General features: G+C 55.8%; 1 protein-coding gene and 1 long non-coding RNA gene across 12 annotated transcripts in view; one reads left to right on the forward strand and one right to left on the reverse strand.

Annotated features, from left to right (window-relative positions):
• Positions 1-8,553, reverse strand: part of SYT17 (synaptotagmin 17) — a 73,992-nt gene extending 65,439 nt beyond the window's left edge. Inside the window, exons 1-3 of one of the 10 annotated variants that reach the window (XM_051847479.3) lie at positions 7,354-8,553; positions 3,735-3,752; positions 2,951-3,061 (exon numbers count right to left, since the gene is read on the reverse strand). Coding sequence is in view for 4 of the 10 variants with exons in the window: in XM_051847472.3 (XP_051703432.3) it covers positions 2,951-3,099; positions 3,735-3,757; positions 3,900-4,002 (275 nt within the window). In the remaining 6 variants the exon portion in view is untranslated. Of the gene's footprint in view, positions 1-2,950; positions 3,100-3,734; positions 3,758-3,899; positions 4,290-7,353 lie in introns of those variants that run through there. The other 9 variants (XM_051847474.3, XM_051847481.3, XM_051847478.3 and 6 more) reach the window with 9 other exon arrangements.
• LOC103348565 (uncharacterized) lies at positions 6,850-13,038 on the forward strand. 2 transcript variants are annotated; one of them, XR_016226183.1, is made up of 4 exons: positions 6,850-7,244; positions 8,552-8,634; positions 8,775-8,898; positions 10,755-10,990. It is a non-coding gene; the product is annotated as an uncharacterized LOC103348565 (long non-coding RNA). The 2 variants fall into 2 exon arrangements; XR_007920121.3 differs by lacking the exon at positions 10,755-10,990 and adding an exon at positions 12,849-13,038 and having other exon boundaries at positions 6,857-7,244.
• Positions 13,039-17,797: the final 4,759 nt, after the last annotated feature.

Here is a 17,797-nt window from a genome sequence, read left to right on the forward strand (position 1 = left end):
TCTGGAGGGTAACTGGACTTGCAGACTTGCCTTATCTCCTAGACAAGACTCCAAGTGCCCTGGGTGTGGTAACAGGACCCTATCGGGCTCTGTGCGTGTCACAAGGCACTCAGAGTGTACTCGAGGAAAAACAGCAAAGAACTGAGACTACCTTTTCATTGGATGATTGGCACTTTCAGCATTCCATTTTGGCCTGTAGGTTGGTCAGCCGATCGACAACTGTTTGCTTGAGTGAACAAGACACACAAAAAGTCCCACCCTCAGGGAGCTGGCATTCTTGTGAGCATGGTTTTAAAGAGAGCACATGGGCTGTACCAACCTCTGCCGCATGCGGTACTGAAAAATGCTAATTCTCTTCCTTTTTAAAAAAGATGTTTTTGAAGGGCAGAGTGAGAGCGAGCGCGCGAGAGAGATCTTCTATTCACTGGTTCACTCCCCAAATGACTGCAACAGCCAGGGCTGGGCCAGGCTGAAGCCAGGAGCTTCATCCTTGTGTCCCACTGGGTGGCAGGACCCTCAGTACTTGGGCCACCCTCTGCTGCCTTCCCAGGTACATTAGCAAGGAGCTGGACTGGAAGCAGAGCAGCCAGGACTCGAACCGGTGCCCACATGGGATGGTGGCGCTGTAAGCCGCTGTTTACCCTACGGCACAAGCAGTGGTCAGTCCCCACCTGACCTGCCTGCCTGCTACATCCTGGCCATGTATTCAACAAATCTAGCTCTGTGCAAAGAAACCAACCAACCAGAGCTCAGTGCACCACAGCACCAGCCCTGGTAATTTGCTCTTTGTCAATGAGTTTTACCAAATATCCCCGATCTCCATACACCTGTAGGAGTCAAGCCTCAAATGAGGAATAATGGAAGTGTTCCTTAACACGGGCTTCGCATCCATTTCATCAATCTCTATTGCTACAAAGCAAAGAGAGAAGGAATCTCACAGACCCCTTCCTACTGTGCTAAGCGCCTTGCGTACACATCTCCTTTACTTTGTAACAATCCTATACATGCTTCTGCTACTCCCACTCTACAGATGAGGAAACCGAGCCCAGACTAGGGTACGCAGGATGCAGGGGTCCAGCTCGCTGAAGCACGCTCAGCCCTCCCTGCTTGCAGGTTCTGTGTCCGCAATCAATCTCAGGTTGAAAACACTCCAAGGAACATCGTGCATCTGTAGTGTGGATTTTGCTTCTTGGCATTATTTCCTAAACAAAACAGGCAAACAGCTATCCCCTTAGCATTCACACTGCACTGGGGATTCTAATGACCTGGGGGTGATGCGCGGTATACAGGAGCAAGTGCGTAGGTTCTAGGGAACATGGCAGTTTAGGTAAGGGATCTGGGGATCTGCAGGGGCTCTAGAGTCAATCTCTCACAGACGCCAGGGGCAGAGTATCTGAGCAGAGGGGTGGGCATTCGGTGTAGCCATTAAGATGCCACTTGGACTGCCCATTTCATATATCAGACAACCTGGGTTCAAGTTCTGGCTCCACTCCCGAGTCTAGCTTCCTGCAAAGGCACACCCTGGGAGGCAGCAGGTGAGGGCTCAAGTACCTGCCACCCACATGGGAGAACTGGGCGGACTTGGGGACTCCTGGCTTTAGACTGGCCCAGCCCTGGCTGTTGCTGGCATTTGGGGAGTGAACTGGCAGGTAGAAGAGCTCTTTTTTCTCTCTCTCTCACTCTAATAAAAAATACATAAAATTTTTAAAAGTGCGTGCAAAATAGAATTCAAAGATAAAGTATGTTCTGGTGCAAATTTTTGAAATCCACGCAGTTTCTGCCTGGCACACATTTCCCACGAACTTTTGGAGGATCCTCACGCCTTCCACAATCACGCTCATTCAGTCCCTGCAATAGCAACCCTATGAGACAGATACCATTCTTTTTATCTTCCCATTTCACAGAGGGGAAATGGAGGGACAGAGATCACGCCACTTGTCCAAGGTCAACGACCCAGAAAATGGGAGTAGAAATCGGATCTGAACTCCCATAACCTGACCCTGATTCACTTTGCTATGGACACCCTGGATGCTTGCAGAAGCGAGAAGAGTGCGGCACAAGCTCCGACTTAGAGGGAAAGACCTGGCACCAGAGGCTTCTAGAATCACAGCCCACGGGCTGAGCTGTGACAGCTCCAGCTGGGGGTGCTTCAGCCAAGAGAGATCGCAACCAGCGATTGCCAGTCCCTGCCCAGCCCCGGCCTGATGGACTCTTCCCCCGGAACTCTGACCACATCCCTCTCCCAGCCGTGGAGAGATGGACCAGACACGTGGCTGAGAAGCTTCAAAGCTGTGTTCCCAAAATATCCGAGCGACTGGCAGATGGCGATGCTGTATGCGGGCGCGGGAGGAGAGCAAATTGGAAATAAAATGAAAGATGCCAAAGAGAACATAAACAGCGTTGGAGGCCAGGATGGAGCCGGGGGGTGCTTTCCTGCTCCCCTGTTTCTGAAGTTCTTGTGCAGACCAGCAAAAAAAAAAAAAAAAGCCCTTGTTTGTTCATCCCACCCACCAGTCCAGGAACCAATATCCACTCAGCATCTAGCAGGTGCAGGCAACTGGTGATGCTGGCTTGGATGCAAACCCCTAGAATCTGGTCATCCCTTGCAGAAGCCTGATGCACAAAGACCCCTCCGTCCACCTGGGATGATACCCAGTGTTGATTAAAGGTGCCCCTACAGGGCCACCACACACAGCTCACCTCCCTCAAGTCCCAACGTGAAACCACCAGTGTTAGAATCTCCGCCACCAGCTGGTCTCACCAGCCTTGCCAAGCAACACGAGGGCCACAGCTCACAGCCCCCACCAGCGGCAAGGATGCCCATGGCAACTCGCCATCCCCACCCTCATCCACCAAATCCTGCTGCCGCTGCCACCCAGGGGACCCCCCGACTCAGGGAGCACGCAGACCGGAAAGCCGTGGAGACGGGTCGTGATGCGGTTTGACTTACAGCCAGGGCGGGGTCTGAGCGGGAAAAGGTCCCAGAATTTCCACTTCATCCTCACTCGACTGGCAGCAGCTGGACGCACAGCACTTCTCACAGCAGTGCCTGCAGGTCCACCTGCACAGCAGCAGATCAGAGATTCTGGAAAGAAAACCCTGAGGCCACGGGGGCGGGCGGGCAGGCGGGCAGCGGGGAGAGGAGGGAGAGAAGAGACAACACCCCAAATTACAAGCAGTCGACCCGGGCTGAGAGACGGAGACCCGCAGGAGGCGCGTCTCCGTGGCCGAACACTTAGAACAAAATGTTTTCCATGTCTATTTACCCACTGCAGGCACAAAGATGGCAAACAGCGAGTCGCTGGAGCCATTAATAGCAAGCAAAACATTTGCAGGTAATTTATAGTTTATGCGAGCCTCTCTCCCGCCATGTGGGTGGTTTATACAACAACAGGAGGGCTAGACAATATGTTCCCAAAACACAATGAATATTACTTTATCTTTTGGAAAGCAAGGAAAAAAATTTTTTAAAAAATCTCACTGACATGACAGCAAACAGCGATAATCAGACAGGATAAGCCGGGGTGGGAAGGGTACCCTGTGCTACCAATGGGGGGGCTTTTCTTGGGGGCTTCCTTCCGGTAGAAAGAAATGGACCCTGTATGTGCCATCATTGCCATCCAGTTATTGTCTAACGCTCCACACCCCCACGGCCCCCACGGAAGACCCCCAAATGACAGCCAGACATTGCTTAATTCAAAGCCCAGGCAGACCACCCCCCTCCGGGAACCCACCTCGTTTAATGGCTCCAGCTGCCCTTTTAGAGATCGCGATGAGGCCGGGGGCGCAAGGGGGCGAAGGGGTTACAGAAAGAGAGAGACAAGACCAGTTTAGCAATATTCCAGCAACTCACAAAAGAAAAGAAAAAAAAAAAAAAAGCCCAGCATCTTTTCACTTACCATCCTGCGAAGGGAGCTGACTTGCTAACAAGGTGTTGCTATTATCAGGGCTGCTGGTAGCTTCCCGGTTAACCAACACCGAGTAAATGGGAAACTTTAGCATCGCGATGTGCTTTGCACCGTATGCTGTTGTGAATCAGAGCGGGGGACACACAGTCGTGCTGTCCAACGCAGCCACACTTGAAGAGGAGCCCAAGGCTTCCCCGACAGAGCCAGCCACGGGGCCACCCCAGCAGGACACGGTGAGGCAGCATTGCAGGCAGGCACGGACGCCATGGCCCCCCCACGGAGGCCCTACCTTCCCACTGCGCTCCAATGGGGATGGCGGGGAGTTTCACATGTCCACCCACAAGTGGGAGAAATCCAAAAGAAAGCCATGATGTAGGGCTCGTGAAGATGGGAGGGGGCCCCCTCCCTCCCCAACTCCGGGCCCCCTCCCTCCCCAACTCCTCCCCTCTTCTTCCTCCTCCTCTACAAGGCGTGCTGCAAGGCCCCCATCAACCAGGTAAGTTAGGAGTCCTGTCTCCTAGCTAGGACCCAGCCCTGTGGGACTAGAACTCAGAGCTGGGAACCAGGAAGCCTCAGCTGAGTACCATTGCACGTTAATGTGGTTCCAACCTTGCTCCTTGCCTTTTTTTTTTTTTTTTTTTTTTTGGACAGGCAGTTAGACAGTGAGAGAGAGAGACAGAGAGAAAGGTCTTCCTTCCATTGGTTCACCCCCCAAATGACCGCTACAGCTGGAACTACGCCGATCCGAAGCCAGGAGCCAGATGTTTCATCCTGGTCTCCCACACGGGTACAGGTGCCCAAGCACCTGAGCCATCCTCCGCTGCTCTCCCATGCCACAGCAGAGGGTTGGACTGGAAGAGGAGCAACAGGGACAGAATCCGGTGCCCCAACCGGGACTAGAACCCGGTGTGCCGGCGCTGCAGATGGAGGATTAGCCAAGTGAGCCATGGTGCCGGCTGCTCCCTGCCTTTTAAACAAAGAAGGCAGACCCGAGCTGGGAGCCTTGGAGAAAACCACTTCCAGCTAGAATTTAATAAAGTGGCACGATTCCCACGGTGTATATTTTTCCAGTTGCCTTCTGCTTCTATCTCGTGATCCTGGTTTCCTATTATGGTCATAAAACATAAAGTTTCCTTTCCATATGAATTTTAAGTGGATAAAAAGGATCTATTTATAGAAAGCCATTATATCAATATAGTACAGGTGGCACTCCAACGCCTAGTGGAAGGCACTGATCACCAACTCAGCAAAACCAAAACTCAAACCATACAGAGAACAAGACCTGGAAGCGGTGAGGGGCCTCACCTGGCGTCACCACCAGCCAACCAATCATGTGGCTCAGACAAGCGAGGGGCGGGGCGAGGGAGGAGCCTGAGCCTGGCTCACTTATGGAGGGAGCTGCTCCCTACCTACCTAAGCAGGTGTCGCTGGGGTGGGAGCGAACAGATGGCAACATTGCCCACATGCTGCCCAGCTGCAAAATAGAGCACCCCCCTCTGTGGTTTCATGAACACAGGGGGCTTGTCAAGGCCCCAGGGGAACCTGCCTGGCACCAGGTGTTGTCCCGGCAGGCAGAACTGTGCACAAAACCGCCAGAGGCTATGTTCCCTCAGGGGCTCCATTAGAAAGTGCTTTGAAACGCTTAGGATGCCCTGCGAGGGCACGCCCACGGGCTTAACTGAGGGAAGCATTTCCTGGGCATTAGGTGGTCAGAGGAGGACCTTCCACAACCACAAGGAACAGAGACCAGGCCACGGCACGCCCCCACGAAGCACCTGGCTTTCCAAACGCCCAGGTTGAAGACGGGGCGGGGGGGGGGGCGAAGGCCCTCCAGGGAGATGGAGAAGGAGAAGCAGCCTGCAGAGTCCTTCCTCACCCTGGGTCCCCCCCCTCCCCGGCTCCAGCACCGGACACTAATGGGGGAGAACTGGTTTAAGCCAGAAAGCAAGTGGGAGAAGAATGGACGTATTCTAAGCAGAGGTTGGGAAACCATGGCTCGAAGGCCAGAACCAGCCGCAGCCTCAAGCTAAGAATGACTGGCACATTTTTAAATGGTTGAACCAAAAAAAGGTAAATATACTTCTCGATTCATGCCAAAGATATATACTGAAAAAATCAAATTGGTCTCCACAAATAAAGTTTTATTGGCACAGCCACGCCCACTCACAGACTTCCCTTTGTGGCTGCCTTCTTGCTACAGAGTGGCACTGTTGGGTCCAATACCATGTGGACCTGGGGGGAAAAATACTTTGTACTCAGCACCAGACAGAGTTGATACTTTGTTCTAGAAAGAAACCCAGCACCACTGGGCCATCCTCAAGCGTCCTGTGTTTGAGGTCCCATCCTGACTGCTAAGCAGCTGTGTGCCCTTGGACAGGCACTTGATTTCTCTGTGCTGCAGGTGGCCATTGAAAACCGGACATGCCCTCAAAATGCCCCTCTCTCGCTGGACGGTGCACGCAGAGGGGCAGACGCTGTGCCGTCCGCACCTCGTGGGTAACCACCCAAATGTGCGTTGAGTGATGGTGGAAACTTTCAGCCCCCGGTGAAATGTGAGCCGAAGAGACGTGGCCACTCCATGTAGGGGAGGCCACTGCAGAACTCTGGGCCAGCAGGGGAATGGGGAGGCTGCACCAGGTGGACAGAGCAGCTTCCAGGCCCACAGGCTGCCGAGCCCAAGAACAAGATGAGGGAGTGTGGGAGTCCCCCGGGAGCCCCCTGCTGTGGCCGAGGGGACAAGATGTGAGCACACGGGCACCCTGGACGGGTGGAGGAGTCAGGGGAGCCCCTGGCCTTCTCTGCCTGGCTGGGAGGAGCCAGCCCCAGAAAGCAGCAGCTCAACGGATCCGGGTGACCTTGGCGCTGACCTGTCGCCACTCCCCCTCCCACCCCCCGCCCCGGCACAGGAGAAAGGTCTCTAACCAAGCAGCCCGGCCTCCCCCAGTGTTTTCCGCCCCAGGATTCTGGGGGAGTTCGCCTCCGCGCGCCCCCCACCCTGGGCACCCAGGGCCCGGGAAAGACGACGTCCTTGTCCCTTCTGGCCGGAACAGCAGCCTCGGGCTCGCTCCGCCGGCCAATTAGCCGGAGCCGTCACCACGGCAACCGCAGCTGGCGCGGCCCCTCCCCTGGGGTGGGGTGCCAGGGGGAGGGCGCGCGGGGAGGGGGAGAAAGTCTTCCCCACCCCCACTCGCTCCCCAGGAGGCGAGGGCGCGCGAGCCGAGTCCACCTAGGGCCCTCCAGCCTGGGGTCCGGGGGGGTCCCCAGCCTCTCCTCCCGGGGCGCACCGCCGCGGCTGCACAGGTTGCCTGCGCTGGGGCGCCCGTTTTCTCGAGGCAAGTTTGTGGGAGCCCAGCCGGGTGCCCTCCCTTGCGCGCGCTCGCAGCCCGAGGGGGCGCGGCACCCCCAGCCCACAGCCCGGACCTTGTCCCCCCAGCCTCAGCCTTACCTGGATGTACGCCATTTTCGCCCGCGCGCACTCACTCCGGCCCGGGCATGGCGCCGCCACGGCCACTTTGCCCTCGCCAACGCGGGAGGGGGGAGAAGGCAAAGGGGGAAAGGAAGAAAGAGGCAGCCGGGTGGCCCCAGACGTGACTGGCGTGGCTGATGAGCGGCGCCCGCCCCTCCGCCGGGCGCCCCGTCCTTGCCTTTCCCTGCGTTCCGGCTCCCGGAGTCGGGGCTGCCTCGCCGGCTCGCAGATCCGGGGCGCCCAGGGCCCCCGCCTCGGCCTCCCTCGCCGTCCCGCGCTCCCCCGCCCCGAGGCGCTCCCCAGGCTGGGAAAAGGGCCGGGGCGCCTGGGCAGGGAGCCTCGGGCGGCCGCGGGGACTGCAGCGACCCCGGCGCAGGCGGGGCCGGAGACGCTGGGGCCCGGGCGCGCGGGAGGCGGGGGAGGGACCGGGGCTGGGGCCGGGGACGGGGGTGGGAGGGGACGGTGCACGGGTCAGCCCATCTGGCCGGCCAGGGCGCCTCCAGAAAGCAGAGACCCTGGGAGTAGGGGGGCGGGGATGTGAAGCCGCAGAGGGGCACCGTCCCCCGCCGTGGCGTCTGGGGCTGGGAGGATCCTCCCCATCCAACCCTCTCCCCAGACCGGGTTTGGGAAAACTTTATTCCCGCGCCACCCGTCGCGCCTAGAACGGTGGCGGCGAGCTACGGCAGAGACTCCAGGACCTGAGTCCGGAGCTGCGGTGGGCGTAGGGCGCCTCCGGGGGTGGGACTCCGCGGCCGGGGCCGCAGGGGACGCGAGTCGAGAGCCGAGCGTCCCTTCGCCCTAAACCTGCCGGAGTTGCGACCTGGACGCAACAGGTCCAGCCTGGGGCGGCCCGGCAGCGCCACCCAGCGTCCAAGCCCGGCCTCGTGCGCAAGTCCGCCCGCGGGCAGCTGGTGGCCGGCGAGGGCCGTGCGCCCTGGGGCGTGTCCAGCGCGCACCCCGCCGCCCGCCCGCCCGCCAGCCCGCGTGGCCGCAGCGCCCAGCACCCGAGGGCCTCCCAGCCCAAGGCCGCAGAGCTCGCGCTGGCTCGCCACCGCGGGATTCGAGGGCGCACATTGCCCTCCGCTGGTTCTCTTTAAAACGCCCGGCTGGTTCCCGGCTTATCAGCTTTTCCAACGTTTTAACCTCCGGGCGCCTCTCTTGTCTTTTCGCCAGGAAGAAAAATGGGTGAAGGTTCTGCCCCTGCCGGCGCGCCAGGGCTGTTTCCTGGGGACAAGTAAGAAAGTGTCATCCACAAAAGAGGTAGGGAGCGAACGAGGAGGTAGACACAGGTGTGCAGATGGCGCGTGCAAATGGGGCCGGCGTGTACGCCTTTGAGGATGGCGTATTTGTAGCGCCCAGCGTGTGGCGCGTTTAGAAGTCAGCGCTTCCTCTCCTTGCAGGCTCGTGTAGCTCGCTCACCGCTGCACCTGCCGCATCCGCTAGGCGCTCCAAGGACGCTTCTGTTCCCGCTTTGGACCCTTCGTGCCTTCGCCATCCCCCAGCCCTCGGGCCGAGGCCCCGCAGGTGGGAGCACAGGGCAGCCGCACTCTGCACTCCTGTCTACCACTCCGCTTTCTCCAGCCTGGTGGGAAGGGAGTGGGCTTCCTGGAGGAGGAGGTGTCTTTTGGGGCTGGAGAGGGAGGGGGACTTGAGGAAGAGGAGGAGTTGCCAGGTGTTCCCAGGAATAATACAAAAGACTTGTGGGCAATGGAATAAAAACTTATTTCAGTTTTAAAAAATTGAAATCCATGCATACGTGGGGCATTCAAACATTTCGTGGAAATGCATATAGTGAAAAAACTACATATTTTTGCACCAAAACGAACGTGTCTTTTAATTCCATTTTCCGTAAACTTTTTGAAGTGCCCTTGTTATTGTTAGCCTTTTTTTTTTTTAAGTCTGTGAGTCAGGCACCATTTTCCACCCTTTGCATGAATTCATTGTTTTAATTCTCTGGCAGCCATGAGGTAGGCGCTTCCCGATCCCACTCTTTACTTGAAAGGAGACGTAGACCAGGGAAGTGCTTGACTGGGGTGTTTATGGCCTCTAAGGAGCTGGGATTCAACCCCAGACAGCTAACCTCGAACCCTTCCCAGGCCACTGTGTGGAGCTGCTGTATGATTCCTGATCATGGGGGAGATGAAGGAGCCCAGAAGGGTGGGCTTGGTGCCTTAACCCCTTAAGACCTGGAATTGTTGGGGGACACTAAGCACCCCTTCCCGGAGAGAGAAGAGGTGATTTTAGATGGGAATAACGCAGTCCACCTGTGGTATCATCCAATGCTTTAACTGCATGTGAAGCACCTGGCATAGTAAGTGCTTAGTAAATGTTTGCCGAGTGAGTCGATGGAGAGTTGGCAGCTGCCAGGGCCATACCAACTTTCCGGTCAAGTGGTGGTGCCTGAGGGCTGGGCCTGGTTCAACCCCTCCTGGATGGGCGCTGCCATCCTCCGCATTTGACAAAGGAGGTAGCAGAAGTTCTGAGATGGGAGGCAAGGTGGGTTGCTCAAAACAAACAGGTGGAAGCCGGCGCCGTGGCTCAATAGGCTAATCCTCCGCCTTGCGGCGCCGGCACACCGGGTTCTAGTCCCGGTTGGGGCGCCGGATTCTGTCCCGGTTGCCCCTCTTCCAGGCCAGCTCTCTGCTATGGCCAGGGAGTGCAGTGGAGGATGGCCCAGGTGCTTGGGCCCTGCACCCCATGGGAGACCAGGAAAAGCACCTGGCTCCTGGCTCCTGCCAGGATCAGCGCGGTGCGCCGGCTGCAGCGGCGGCCATTGGAGGGTGAACCAACGGCAAAAAGGAAGACCTTTCTCTCTCTGTCTCTCTCTCTCACTGTCCACTCTGCCTGTAAAAAAAAAAAAAAAAAAAAAAACCAAACAGGTGGAAAGGGACAGAGACCAGATAAAAATGCAGATCTGCTCAACCCCAAGGGCCCAGCTTGCTGTAGCAGTGGAGCGTCCCACTTGAGCGCCTGGGTTCAAGACCTGGGTTCGAGACCTGGTTCGAGACCTGGCTCCGCTCCTGGGAGGCAGCTGGAGATCCTCAAGTAGTTGGATCCCTGTAACTCACATGAGTTTTGGGCTCCTGGCTTCAGCCTGGGTCCAGCCTTGTCTGTTGTGGGCACTGGGAGAATGAACCAGAATCCAGGAGGTTTGAATCTTTGCCTTTCGTATATATAAATCAATAAATACATTTTTAAAGAAGTCTCGGGTCTTCACAGCTGCACCACCCCCAGATGAAGGGATGAATAGCTAAGCAGAATAAGAACTTCATCTGGGATGGGGCTGGTGCTGTGGCACAGTGGGTTAACACCCTGGCCTGAAGCACCGGCATCCCATATGGGCGCTGGTTCAAGACCCGGCTGCTCCACTTCCTGTCCAGCTCTCTGCTATGGCTCAGGAAAGCAGTAGAAGATGGCCCAAGTCCTTGGGCCCCTGCCTCCATGTGGGAGACTGGGAAAAAGCTCCTGGCTCCTGGCTTCAGATCAGCACAGCTCTGGACGCTGCGGCCATCTGGGGAGTGAACCATTGGATGGAAGACTTCGCTCTGCCTCTCCTTCTCTCTCTGTGTAACTCTGACTTTCAAATAAATAAATAAATCTTAAAAAAAAAAAAAAAGAACTTCATCTGGGGCATGTCAGAGGCAGAGGCCTCTCTCAGACTGATTCCTTGAGCCCACAGCTCTGTGAGCCCCTCCCTGCCCTTGGCAAGGACTGGACCCAGGCCCCAGCCATGCCTGCTGGGACATGGCAGCTGGCACCCTCACAAACCTCACTGGAGAAGCCTCTAGTCCAGGCGATAGACACAAGCATGCAGCTCCGTGGGACCTGTGCATTGACAGAGAAAGGCCCAGGGGGCTCCATTGTACAGAGTATGATGGTTAGAGAAGGCCCCAGGAGGGGCTGGCATTAATCCAAGTCCCAAAGAACCAAAGGAGGGAGACGACTGTGGACCCCAGTGGTGCTTAGCTGAAGGTTGGATGGATAGACTTCTCGGGGAAGGTGAGTCATGAACTTAGGGAAAAAATTACATCTCCATCATCACTAGCTCCTACCTGAGGTTTATTTAATATTTCCTTCCAGGGCTGCCATTGTGCCATCCCATAGCAGAGTGACAGTTCCAGTCCCAGCTGCTCCTCCTCTAATCCAGCTCCATGCTGATGCCCCTGGGAAAGCAGCGGAAAATGGCCCAAGTACTTGGGCCCCTGCCACCCACATGAGAGACCCAGATGGAGTTCCTGGCTCCTGGCTTCAGCCTGGCCTAACTCTGGCTGGTGCCACCATTTGGGGAGTGAACCAGGAGATGAGAGATCTGTGTCTCTCCCTCTGTCACTCTGCCTTTAAATAAATTAAATATAATTTTTAAAAGTGCAGGCAACAAACCAAAACATTATTAACCCTCTCCCAGTACTTTGTCATCCACAGAAATCTTGTACATTCACCTTACATTCTAGAGCTGCAGAGAACTTGAAATTTCATTTATACTTTTTACCATTTGAATAGGACAACAGTCATTAGGCCCATTGCTAAGTCCTTCTATTTAAGGAATTAATAAAGAAGCACATATATGATCATATTTAAATTTAAATATTTGATCACTACACATCCACATAATTATAATTTCATTACCATCCTATGTATTCTATGGTTTTTTAAAAAGCTTTATTTATGTTATGTGAAAGAGTTACACAGAGAAGGAGAGGCAGAGAGAGAGAGAGGTCTTCCATCCACTGGTTCACTCCCCAGTTAACCGCAATGGCCGGAGCTGTGCTGATCCGAAGCCAGGAGGCAGGAGCTTCTTCCAGGTCTCCCACGCAGGTGCAGGGGCCCAAGGACTTGGGCCATCTTCTACTGCTTTTCCCGACCGCAGCAGAGAGCTGGATGGGAAGTGGAGCAGCCAGGAGTGGAACTGGTGCCATATAGGATGCCGACATTTCAGGCAATGGCTTTACCTGCTATACCACAGTGCCGGCCCCCTATGATTTTTTAAGACATTGTTCTGAAATGGAATCTATGGGCTTCAACAGGTTTCCATGGCACAGGAAGGTTAAGAACCCCTGAACTGGGGGTGGCGCTGTGGCGTAGCGGGTAAAGCTGCCGCCTGCAGTGCCAGCATCCCATATGGACACTGGCTGCTCCACTTCAGATCCAACGCTCTGCTATGGCCTGGGAAATTAGTAGAGGATGGAAGACCTCTCTCGCTCTTTCTCTCAATAAATCTTAAAAAAAGGAACCCCTGAACTTTTGAGGGTACTTCAAACAGTTCATGGAATGAACTTCCATGAAGTTTTTTGAAGTCCCCTGGTAGCATGTGCGTAGCTTAGAGGTGAAGTGGCTGGAGAGTGGGAGAGCAGGGCCAGGTGAGGTTCAACAGGGAGCTGGGGAGGGCGTCAGGAAGGAGCAGGGTCAGAGTTTGCAGGGGTGATGTCGTGGTGCCGTGGTAAAGGACCCGCTTGCAGTGCCTGGCTCTGCTTCAGATTCCAGCTTCGTGCTAGAGAATACCCGAGGAGGCTCAAATATTGGATCGCTGCCACCTGCGTGGGAGTTCTGGGCTCCTGACTTTGCTGTCACGGGCATTTGGGGAGTGAACCAGCAGATGGAGGGTCCCCGTCTTTCTCTGCCTCTGTGTCTCTGCCTTTCAAATAAAAAAAAAATGTAAGAAAATTATTTTGGCAGGATGTGTGTTTGTGAGTGTGTCTGGCTGGCTGGCTGGCTATGGGAACGGGGGCAAGGGAGGCCAGTGGGGAGGCTGAGAAGTGAGGTGACAGTGCGTGGTGGGCGATTGTGGGAGGTAGAAAAGACTGGAGCAGGACGGATCTGCGGGGGCAGGAGAAGGAATTGTGTGTGCGGGTCCGCCGGGTCTCCGCCAGGGCTGGGCGGAGTATGCCGAGTCCCGGGTGTGTTATCTAGTGTTCCTGAAAGACATCCGACTCCGTCCAGCTTAGCCGAAAAGGAATTTATGAACTTGTTAACTGGGAAGTCCAGGGGGCAAATCCTATAGGCATGATGGAACTAGGGGTGCAGTTAAAGTCGTAAGGGCTCCTTCTCTCTCCCTTCCTCCCTCTCTCCCTCTCCCTCTTTCCCCCCTCCCTCCTTGCGTCCCTCTCTCTCTCCCTACCTCCCTCTCTCCCTCTCCCTCTCCTTCTCTCTCTCCCTCTCCTCTCTCTGTCTCCCTCCCTCCCTCTCCTCTCTCTGCCTCTCTCCCTCTCCTCTCTCTGCCTCTCTCCCTCTCCGTCCTTCCCTCTCTCCCTCTCCCCCTCTCCCTCTCTCCCTCCCTGCCTCCTTCTCTCTCTCTCTCTCCCTCTCCCTCTCCCCCTCCTCTTCTCAGCTTCCTTCTGAACATTCCATTCTTTTTCCTTGGAATAGGTTTGCTTCACATGGCAGAAAAATGACCACTTAAAAGTTTCTATGCTTGCAGTTTATGTTTCAAAAGGAAGAAAGACTTAATATTGAATTATGGAAAGTCTCAGTCCTGCTAAGGTCACGCACACACACACGCATGCATACACACGCACGCGCACACACACACGTCCGCTGTGTCCAGAGGACCCAGTACTCTGCTTGAGTCAGCCTGGCCCACGTGACCAGAGATTGGGGGGGCATCGTGAGCCATGATCCCACCAGGACCACCCAGGGAGGTGGAGGCACTGGTTCCCTAAGAGGGGCTGGGAGACAGAAACATGCCTGTGACAGGTGTTGTGGACCATGCAGGTGGGTCTGCCCAGTGGGCAGCGTAGAATGGTTCTGGAACTCAGCTTGTCTTACATAGACACTCAGAGCTGATGGCCAGGGAATGAGGCTTCTGTCACCTCCCCTGGCCATGTCTGAGCCCCTGTCCATCTCCAGCTTCTAAAAGGAACAAGCCCTCTCTTTCCTGCTGAGAAGGCCCAGCCCTGGGTGGCAGGCGCCTGCACATAATAACGGTCTTCTCTTGGGAACCCTTAGTGAGGTAGTTAGGAGGCAGCACAGGTCCCAGCCCTGGGCACACCGATGATAATTAACAGTGCCACGATGCCACAGTGGCCACTGGCTCCCAGAGGGACAACACGGGTCCTGGGGAGGTGACTTGCTATTTCTGCTCTGCCAGCTGGTGGCATTTGTCTCCTAAGTCAGCCTTAATTACACAGCTTCCCGATCCTGCCCCTTAGATCCTGTGTCAGCTACCCCAGCTATGCCTGGGCAGTGTTTCCAAATGACAGGGAGGTAAGTCATGGCCAGGCTCACTAAATAGCTCATGGGAAATCTTGAAAGGCAGCCACCTGCTGGAGTCTGATTCCAAAAATGGGCAGACAGGAGGGCGTCACTGTGTGTAGGAGCCGGGCCCTCTCATCTCCACCCTCTCCAGGGGCAGGGTGGTCTTCTGGGAGCAGGGCATCCAGTTCCTAGCCCAGCCCTGCCTATGTAACAGCTGTGCATCCTCGATGGAGCAAAACCACCTCTGCAGGCCTCAGTTTTCCTCATCTGCAGAATGGATGCAACACTTAGTCTGTTTGCTGATGCTATAATCAGATACCCAAGGCTGGGCACTTTGTCAAGAAAAGAGGTTGATGGGGCTTCCAGTTCTGGAGGGTCAAGGGCGCTGGTGAGGCCCTCATGACAGATGGCACACGTGCAGGAAAGAGGGAGAGATCACACAGCAAGGCAGGAAGCCCGAGTGCAGGAAGGGGTCAGCCAGGCCCTCCTGCCGGGCCCTGAATCTTAAAGGTCTCACCACATCTCCACATCACCGCACTGGGGATGTGCCTCCAACACATAGTCCCTTGGGGCCACCTGGAACTGTGTCCAAACCACAGTGGCGCTGCCCCGCCAGGGCTGGTGTAGATAAAGCAGACGAGAAAATCGCCTTTGAAACAACACACTTGGGGGTCTCTCTTTCTCCCCCCAACCCCAAGCATGCATTTCATTTGCGCCTGTTTCCTCCATGACTAGGAGGTCAGCAGACATGTCTCTTGGGGGCGAGGATCCAGCTGGCCAATCCGTGTTTATCCCACGGCACAGTGCCTGCCACCAAGGAGGCACTGAAGAAATAATAGTTTTTTTTTATTTATTCAAGAGACAGAGAGACACATAGACAAAAACAGTTTCCATTTGCCAAATGCCCGTGATGGCCAGGACTGGGTTAGGTCAAGGTAGGGACCCAGCAATCCAATGCAAGTCTCCCACGTGGGTGGCGGAGACCCAACTGCTCGAGCCATCTCCTGCTGCCTCCCAGCATCTGCATTGACAGGAGGCTGGAAGTGGGAGCCAGAGCCAGGAATTGAACACGGGTTCTCTGATCTGGGATGCAGGCATCTTACACGAAGCCAGTCATGTGCCCCACTTTATTCTTTTCAAACTATGAATGAGGATAGCACTTTTGGGGCGTGGCAGGTTAAGCCGCCCCTTGCAACACCAGCCTCTCATCTCGCAGTGCTGGTTCAAGTTCTGGCTACTCTGCTTCTGACCCAGCTTCCTGTTCTTGCACCTGGGATAACAGTGGAAGCTGGCCCGAGAACTTGGGCCCCTGCCGCCCACGTGGGAGACCAAGATGCAGTTCCTGGCTTTCCTGGCTGCTGGCTTCAGCCTGGCCCAGGACAGGCTGCTGCAGTCATTTGGGGAGTAAGCCAGTCGTCGAGACATTTCTCTCCTTTTGTGTCTTCCTCTCTCTCTCATTCTGCCTTTCATAAATAAGTACGGGCCGGCGCCGCGGCTCACTAGGCTAATCCTCCGCCTTGCGGCGCCGGCACACCAGGTTCTAGTCCCGGTCGGGGCGCCAGATTCTGTCCCGGTTGCCCCTCTTCCAGGCCAGCTCTCTGCTGTGGCCTGGGAAGGCAGTGGAGGATGGCCCAAGTGCTTGGGCCCTGCACCCCATGGGAGACCAGGAGAAGCACCTGGCTCCTGCCATCGGATCAGCGCAGTGCACCGGCCGCAGCACGCCGGCCGCGGCGGCCATTGGAGGGTGAACCAAGGGCAAAAGGAAGACCTTTCTCTCTGTCTCTCTTTCTCACTGTCCACTCTGCCTGTCAAAAAAAAAATAAATAAAAATAAATTAAATAAGTACGTAAAAAATAAGTACATAAAACTTATACACACGCAAGCACATCACACAGATAGGTTGCTACTATTACTAGTATCTGCAACAGGTACTTTGTTTACCCCGAACAGTTTTCCTCTTTGGTTCATGGCCAAGACTGAGAAGACAAGCAGACTGTGCACAGACAGAGGGCGCCAGCTCTGCTCTCGGGCTCCTCTCCCAGGGGTCCTGAGGCAGGGGGTGTAGGAGCAGGACCTGGGGATCTGCAGCTTCCCGGGAGGTGCAGGTGCAGGTGCCTTCAGTGTGACCCTGACATTAGCAAGCTAGGACACTAACAGGCTTCCTACCTAGGACAACATGCACCCCCAGCCAGGCTGCCCCGTGAGTGTTGTCCCATTCGCTGGAAGGGGTCGGGTGGGAGCTGGCGTGAGGTTGGGGTTGGGTCGTGCCCAGAAGCCCTGAAGATAACTGACTCACCCATGAAGCTTGACCTCCAGCTGATCCCTGTGTGCTGTCCGACTTCTCTTCTTCCTGCCCGCCGCCTGCTGGCATTGCTCCTACGGCTCCTGCCTAGCTGGTGGAGTCTGATGGGCTGTGCTCTGAAAGCCCCGGAAGCCCGCACCCCATCCTTCCTCCAGCCCCCATACTGGCTGCAGAATTTCCACTCCATATTCCCCCAGCTGAGGCTGGTTGCTATAGTCGGCCAAACCCTTTCCACCCCATGATTCGGGAGAGGGTAGCTCATTATTTAGTCTTTGAGAAAGAAAATCTGAGGGCGATTTAATAATGGGCTGCAAACATATGAGGGGTTATTAGCAGGAAGCTGGTGACCACCTGTTCCCTCTCTCGGCTACAGCCAGGAGGGCCAGAGATCTGATTTAACTGCAGAAATAGAAGGACATGTCAGGGGAGGCAGAAAACGTGACAGTGCGGCTGTGGTTTCAAGGGGCAGCATAAAATCACGAAATCTGCTTTCCTACGATTTATGACAAGGACGGGAGCTCTGGGTTGGATGTGTCGTGTCTCCCGGAGGCGGGGAGGAGGGCCTGATGCTGTAAGCAACGTCCAGAAAAGCGTTTTGTGTCTGACTCAGCCCTGATCCCAGGCAGCTAGCTGGTGCACTAGAGACCCGCGGTGCTCCGAGCACGGCCCCTGGGCTGCCTTTCCTAGAAATGCAGACGTTCAGAACCCATCGCCTGCCAGCCGGATCAGAACCTCCGGGAGTGGGACCAGCAGGCTGTGCATCAGCAGAGCCTCCAGATGCTTCCGAGGCCGACTGAAGTGTGGGAACCCACCTTGACCGCGGGTGCCTCACCTGCAGATCTCATTCTGGACAAATTTCCGAGTCAGAAGGGCCTGCCACTCTGCATTTCTGACAAGTCCTAGGTGACGCTATGGCTGCTGGTCCACGAG

This window comes from Oryctolagus cuniculus, chromosome 19 (genome assembly GCF_051225735.1).
Source record: "Oryctolagus cuniculus isolate XC-2025 breed Fujian yellow rabbit chromosome 19, ASM5122573v1, whole genome shotgun sequence".
Taxonomy (NCBI): domain Eukaryota; kingdom Metazoa; phylum Chordata; class Mammalia; order Lagomorpha; family Leporidae; genus Oryctolagus; species Oryctolagus cuniculus.